Source organism: Folsomia candida, unplaced genomic scaffold (assembly GCF_002217175.1).
Source record: "Folsomia candida strain VU population unplaced genomic scaffold, ASM221717v1 Fcan01_Sc015, whole genome shotgun sequence".
Classification (NCBI taxonomy): domain Eukaryota; kingdom Metazoa; phylum Arthropoda; class Collembola; order Entomobryomorpha; family Isotomidae; genus Folsomia; species Folsomia candida.
Genome location: NW_019091207.1, coordinates 3,889,216 through 3,897,255, shown reverse-complemented (window position 1 = coordinate 3,897,255; position 8,040 = coordinate 3,889,216). Strand labels below are relative to the sequence as shown.

Here is an 8,040-nt window from a genome sequence, read left to right as displayed (position 1 = left end):
GGGATTTCAAGTTTAAGAAGCCTTCAGAAAAATTGAAACGCATCGAAACTGACTTAAAAAAACTCACCGCCATTCTTATTAAATAATCAACTTACTGATTTTAAAATAAATTGCCAGGGACGAAAAATTAATAAAAATTTGTTGATTTTATGGATTTTGGTAAAGAGCAATCGAACGTAAACATTAAATTCTAAAAATTCAAGAAAGTTTGACATATGAATGATGAACCTTATGCATTAAATATGTTACAACTAAATTAATTAGCCACAAAATAATTACAGGGTTTTAAACTTCACAATTTACAATTTTTGACATAATGTAGAGACAAAAATTTACAGAATTTGTGTAGTCTAAAAACCGATAATCAGTTTTTGGCTTAATTAGATTATTGTGGTTACGAAGTTTAATTTGGCGGAAATTTTGATGACGGAAAATCGTTACGAATATGATGTAACGTTCCAATGAACGGTGCCAATTTTATTACCAGCTTAACATTTCGACTTTAATACATGCATGTTTTATATGTACTAAATACCGAAATTTATTTTTCCACGATCCTGAATGTCGAACTTTTTCAAATCCAACTACTTTTTTTGCATTAATCATGCCATGCCAAAAAGACGGTCCAAAAAACTTGCCAAATAATCTTCTATGTTTTTGCACCATTCATTTTGATGCCGAGAAATCAGAATTTAAACGAATCCGTTTATTACTTTCATCGCTAGAAGATTCTAAATTTCTGTCTTCGCTAACTTCTCGCGCAGATGTTGACGACGTTTCCTGTTCTGATGTTGTGGTTGAGGTGGCTTCCTGAAGCACGTGGCTGGCACGTGGTCGCTGGAGGGCACTCCTTCCACCCGCCGTGTAGCTGAGGTGGAGCAGTTTGGCGGCTTTGATCGTATCGCCGGCGCGGTACGCCTGCACCCAGGCGGGTAGCGCCACCCCGCGAGATCGCAGCTGCGCCTCCTAAAAAATTAAGCGGGAAATTTAAAAACAGTGCTTTAATTTAACATTTAATATTCATATTTTAAGTAAGCGCCTATCAATTTGGTAGCAAAATTGTTACCCATTTCGGCGGGAACAAAAATTTACCTAGCGATGAGGCAAATCACACAGGCCTTGGTAAAATTGTAAAATCCGTAAATTAATCAAACTTCCAAATTATTTCTGAGGAAATTTAGGTTACAAACTTTTATAAACAGATCAAGGGCGCCTTTATATTTTGTAAGAATTGATACTTACGTTACAAAATTTACGGATTTTACAAGTTACCAAGGACTGTTTGAGTTGCCTCAATAAAAACCTAATACGACACTGGTAACAATTTTATTGATTTAAATTTGACGCGAAATTGTTATCTTGACTTACCAATTGTCTCAAATTTTCCATAATAGCCTCCCGATTAGATAATGCTTGTTGTCCTGGGGTGACGTTAACAGATTGGTGACAATTTGGACATGTCACTGATGACGAACTACTTGTCGAAGATGAAGTTGAAGGAAATTGTTGTCTTCTTGATAACGTCGCTTGGGACAGGACACGTAACGTCGTCATGACTTGCGCCATGTCGGGCTCCTCTTCAGTAGAAGATGTCGAAAATGTCGAAGATGTCGACAATGCTGAAGATATTGAAAAAGTCGACGATGTCGAAGGTGCCGAAAATGTCGACGATATCGACGATGCTGAAGTTGTCGAAGATGTCGAAAAAGCCGAAGATATCGAAGATGTCGATAACGCCGAAGACGTCGAAGATATTGAACTTGCCGTCGTCTGAGGTTGCAAATTGGTCCTTAAAGAAGCACAAGGATTGCTACTTGTCGAGGATGACGACGACGAACTCGGGATTAAAGGTGGTTCCGATGATGAAATGTCTGAAAATCAGTAAAAAAAACTCAGTCGAATGTTTTGTAACCCAGTAAAAATTGAATTCAAAATAACTTCTTGGGAACGTTCAGAAACTATGCATTCAGATTTTTAAAAAATCGGTGAATAAGATTTAAAACCTTTCTACAATTATCCGATAAAATATATTTAAGAATGTAAAATTTGGCGTAAAAACTGATCAATTTGGCCGAATTTATTTATGTTTTCTGGAAATTTAAAGGAAATTCATGTCCATATTTTCTGAAATTGTGTAATTCTCCCAGAATTGTTTAATTTTTAAATACATCCAAATTGTATGTAACTTTTAACAAAAATGGGACCTGATTTCCTTCATAATTTTAACAACTATACAAGCTTGATTGAAGCAAATTCACGGGGAAATTTGTTACTTGTCAAAATGTGTAACTCTGGTACAATTGCATTATTTAAAAAAATGCTTCCAATTTTTTGCAAGTTTTAATACATATTCAAACTAATTTCTCTCGTAATTTTTGCAAATGTAGATATTTTACTATATCTCAGAGGAAAACAATATCTTTTTACATTTTGGGTACAAAGTATATTTTGAAATTCATACCTCGTCATTTAAACTTTACAACTTCCATCTTATCAAATTCATGTGGAAATTAGTTATTCGGTAAAATGTGTAACTCTGGTAAAATTGTTTGATTCAAATAGTTTCGTCAATTTTTTCAGTTTTTTTTCAATTTCAATTTTTTAAATTTCAATGTTTCAATTTTTTCTTTCAATTCACAAGTGACCTTCGTTCCTTCGTAATTTTTGCAAAGCTAAAGATTTTACCGAGTGACAAACAAACATCGCTGTAATAAAAAAGATGCGATCTTTCTGCATTTTACGCATACAATTTATGTCTAAATTCACAACTCGGCATTAAAACTTTACAACTTTAATTGGAACAGGTTTACGCAAAAATTGGTTACAAATTAGAAAATGTGTAACTCTGGTCACCGGTAGAATTGCTTTATTTATAAAAGAAATGCCGTCATTTTTTTGTAACTTTCGATTCGTATGTGACCTTATTTCCTTCGTAATTTTTGGAAGGAAGATATTACTGTGTTATCCTACTGAAATCGAGTTTGACCTTTGTACATTTTAACAATATAATTTATTTTCAAATTCATAACTCGGCACTAGAACTTTACAACTTTTATCGAAATTCACCCAGAAATCTGTTGCCAGAAAAAATGCGTAGCTCTGGTGACATTGCTTTGTTAAAAAAAATGCTCTAAATTTTGTGCAACTTTCGATACACATGTGACCTTATTTTACTGCGTTACAAACATTCCAATAAACAAGGGAATTCAAGTGACACGATCTTTCTACATTTTGAGTATGCCATTTAATTTGAAATTCATTACTCGGCATTAAAACCTTACAATTTTCACTGAAGAAAATTCACACCGAAATTTATTACTCGGTAAAATGTTTAACTCTTGCAGAATTCTTTGATAAAAAAATGTAATCAACTTTTGAAAGATTTGTGACTTTATTTCCGTCCTAATTTCTGCGTTGAAACATTTCACACGATCGAAATAAAAACAATAGAGAGTTAGAGATTCCTTGTACTTCGACTGTAGACTGTACTGTGGACTCTAGATGATGACGTCATCAGCTTTTTGTACTAATTCTACAGTCTACAGTACACAAATTGAAACACGGGCTCAGTTTGTACTACTGTGGAAAAATCAAGGGTTGGCAAGTAGGATATCTCCAGAACGCCTCAATATAATCAGACCCCGTTTGCGCCATTTTGCTTCTAATTTTTGACCCTAGGTCCAGTTCGACGATGGGCGCCCTGTGGTCAAGGTCAAGGTCACCCTGGCGTGAAGTAAACGCAAAATTCAACTTTAATTTTCATATGCGGTGTCATTTTAAAGGAAATTTCACGAAGAATTCATCGTCGTCAATACTTTTGACCTCCGACCAACCCATAATCGAGAGGACGAGGTCAAAGGTCAAAATTGAAGTGTCGACTGTTTTAGACTTGGGTTTGGGCGCGAATTTCAGAAATTGACACAGTTTTAACGTGCGAAGACCCCGAGACCACGTAGACCAGGTCAAAGGTCAAAAATGTTTATTTTTTATTTGGACCGTTGCAGACGTGTTTAGTTTGAGGCGAGGAGTTCAAAAATCACAATCGTTTCGGATTACCTACATCAGCCTGGTGATTGTTGTAAACGAGGTCAAAGGTCAAAAATATCGAATTTTAAGTTTTGAACATTTTACACAATTTGTGGAAGGAGGTTCATTTCGTATATCATGAGTTGATTTGTCTCAATTTTTGATGCATCTATTTCGCGGAGTTCTACAATACAATTTTTCAGAGTACAAAATAATGGAAATTCTCTAGGTCTTTTGAATTTTGTACTAATTTTTGTATTGTATTGTGGCCACAGTACAGTACAAGTAAAAATGCAAAAAATCTCTAAGTCTCTAATATTGAAAGTTAGATAGATTTCAAAAAAGGAAATAGTGAAAATCGTTCGTCGGACAAAAGTAAAAAAAAGAATAGTTTTGGTCATCCGAAATAGTTTATTTGGAAATATATCAAAATTTTCCACCTTTAAATTTAGATGTTTTTTACCCTGTAAAATGTGTGACTATTACAGAATTAGACAATTTGTAAAAAAGGGCCCTTAATTTTTGGAGTAAGTTTACTATAAATTTGAGACTTCATAATTTTTCACGGAAAATGTTTGTAAATATTTCCGGATTTTGCAAAGTCTACAATGTCACGAACCTAAGTTAATTGCAGTATTAAATTAGAACCAAGGTTTTTTGGAAACGATTTAGTGTTTTAGCTGGTCAAGATTCTAGCGAAATTCATGGCTAAAACAATATACGTATTTGTAAACAAGTACAGAATTTTACAAAAAAGCTTGTCCTCGAAGAACAGGTATTGTGACAATTCACTCAAACAAATACGTACACAATTGTGAAAACTTGGCAAAATTATAAAATTTAAGTAAGGTTATTATTTACTTACAAAAGCCTCTCATGAGTTAACCACATACTTTAATAACCACATGACCATTAACGTTAATGAATCTCTTTGCTACCTTGCACTTCTTTATTCCAAAACTTTACCATCAACGCCAAACTCGATCAATTTGGCCAAACTCAATGATGCAAAATTTACTCAGATTTTTATAACACAGCAAACTCTAACCCAATTCATGCAGATTTTGTAACTTGTAAAATCCGTACGTATTGCAAAATAATTTTACAAACTTTTGCAAAATAAAAAGAATCCCTTGATCTGAGTAAGTTTTCACAAATTTGGAAGCTAATTTTGCTCAGAAATATTTTTAAAAGTTTGTAAAAGTTTGTAATTTTACAGAATTTACAATGCTACCAAAGCCTGCCTGAATTGTCTAATTTTTTTATGTGGCAAAATTGACCCTATTCAGAGTTGTCAATCTAGTTTATGCCGAACATTAATTTAATGGGTTATAAATTTATCAAAATATTTATGTTTTGTCAAAATAAATAGACTCGGAAACGAAAATTCAGATTGTAAAATGTTTAGTATTTTGAGAATTTAATGAAAAAATAGATTAAGATTTGCCAGCTAACGTTTAAGAATAAAAATTATTAAATTTGAGAACAGTAAACTCTACAATCGAGCAGTTCAATCAGTCCTTGGTAACTTTGTAAACTTTGTAAAATCGATAAACTTCGAAACTTATATTTCAAAGGAAAATTGTGTAATTTATAAATTTTTGCAAGGTTACCCATTGCCAGATAATGGGCGTCTTTTTTATCTGGTCAAAGTTTGTAAAATTATTTTACAAAATGTAAAGGATTTACACGTTATTAATGACTACTTCAACATTTATGCAGTCCAAAACTTCCAAAATTCTAGGTACGACTTTTTAAAAGCTCATTTCGCATAGGAATTGTTGTTTCGAAACTTGACACAAAGCTGACATGTTGACAATGACACAAGAAATTCAGATTTATGCTAGCTTTGGATTTTTTGATAACTTCAAAGAATTTTATGTTTCCGAGTCCCACACAAATTTATGCCAAGCTCTTTCACTCAGTAGTCAAATTTCCCAGAAATTACGGAGTTTAGCAGAAATGAATGTCGCTATGTTTATTCGGGGACAATTTTGTTACCAAATTATTTTTCGCGTAGCCACGTGGGAACTTTTACGATCAAAATTTGATTTGATCCACTTTATAATTTAGCATATTGAGGAAAGTTAGATTATTTTTAAAATCCAGTATTAAAATCATACCAAGCGGTATTCATATATGACACTAGCAAAGTGGTATTTCGAAATAATACCGTGTAGTAATACCTCGGTATTACACTTTTACCATACCGGTAGCAAATTTTTACCGACCGGTACAATTTTAACACCAAGCGCTAGCAACTTTACTACCGAGAAATCAATACCTGCCTGACTATACCAGATTTCTAACAGTATATCAATTCTGACACGTCACCCACTCAATATGTAAAACTGTATTCCTTATTTAGGTATGTAAAAAATATTACCATGATTACACATTCTCTGCTGGAATGAAATTCAATACCGTTTCGTTACTATGCCAACAACACTTTCGTTTTTTTACGTAACGTTGGTTAACCTTCTCGTCCAATGACACTGGCTGAATGACCCGTTTTAAAAGTATGGTGCCACTATAAGCTGGGAAAAATTCATGAATAACAATCACCTCATGAGATTCTGGTATTAGGGGCCATCCATATATTACGTCATAAAAAATTCTCCATTTTACCACCCACCCACCCAACGTATACAGGGTGGTTATAATGTCCGGCTACAATGGAAAGTTTTTCGATGGGAAAAATTCGTAAATTTCCATTAGTTACGGAAATTTTGTCTCTAAAATTCAACATTTTAAGAATTTTGTCATCAGTTTTGATAATAGATACATGGGGCAGCCATAGCATATAACTTATAACTTAAAATTATGACGTATAACTTAACTTATAATTATAAATAGATACATGGGGCAGCCATGGACATATAACTTATAACTTAAAATTATGACGTATGACTTATTTTATAAGTTATAAGTCATAGAAACGCCATAAGGCGACGTATATTTATAATTGTAAGTTAAGTTATACGTCATAATTATAAGTTATAAGTTATATATCCATGGCTGCCCCATGTATCTAATATACGTCGCCTTATGGCGTTTCTATGACTTATAACTTATAAAATAAGTTATAAGTTATATATCCATGGCTGCCCCATGTATCTAATAATTATAAAAATCTCAATCCCAAATCTTGTAACTAATGAAGATTTGGGGACTTTTCCCATTGAAAAATTTTCCACTGTAACCTGACATTTAAACCACCCTGTACATTAAGGGATAGGGAATTTTAACATGGGAAAGATAGGAAGACTTAAACCACCATCCCTTAAAATGATCACGTAATACATGGACGTTCCCTAAAACCGCGCCGTTCATTATGACGAACTGTAAATAATTCGGTAACAAAATACTACCTCAATGTGCGGAAGGGGAAGTTTGCTCAGGAATTTGTTTTCACTGGATTAAGTGATAAGTCATGATTTATGACACGTTAAAATTCTGCGGAAAATAGGTAGCGTCATTTCCTGCAAAATTCCAAAATTAATCATATTATGTACACTCAAAAAAGTGTGGTTACAATTACATATAACCAGAAAGTAAACATATAAGACTCCACCGCCATGGTTATAAATTTGTCACCACTTGTATCAAATTGGTTATTAGTGGTGATAGATTTATAACCAGTGGGTGATAAATTTATAGACATAGCGGTGGAGTCATATGTATCTGCTTACTTTCTGGTTATAGTCGTAACCGCATTTTTTAGAGTGTAACATGCACACCCTTAAAAGTCCCTGTTGGACTCTAAGAAATTTTATTACCGGATTATTACCGACCGGCGATATAAGACCGGTTGATGATCACATGTCACTACGTGGAAATATCCCATAACCGGCTCTGTGTTACTCGATCACCACGGCAAAAATCGCGATCATCAGAGCCGGTAGAGTATAGTAACGTGCATCACCGAAATTTTTAGTGTTTTTCGAAAAATAAAATGGCCGGTTTATTATTTTTTATGCATACTAAAACTTCGATATATGCTTTTCAAAAAAG

General features: G+C 33.6%; 1 protein-coding gene across 1 annotated transcript; it reads right to left on the bottom strand.

Moving 5' to 3' along the window:
- Nucleotides 1-240: 240 nt before the first annotated feature.
- LOC110856317 (uncharacterized serine-rich protein C215.13) lies at nt 241-6,515 on the bottom strand. The gene is made up of 3 exons (XM_022104801.2): nt 6,413-6,515; nt 1,369-1,871; nt 241-966 (listed from the first exon to the last, which is right to left on the bottom strand). The coding sequence occupies exons 1-3, from the start codon at nt 6,423-6,425 to the stop codon at nt 667-669; spliced, it is 816 nt and encodes a 271-aa protein (XP_021960493.1). The 5' UTR covers nt 6,426-6,515; the 3' UTR covers nt 241-666.
- Between the last annotated feature and the right edge of the window lie 1,525 nt (nt 6,516-8,040).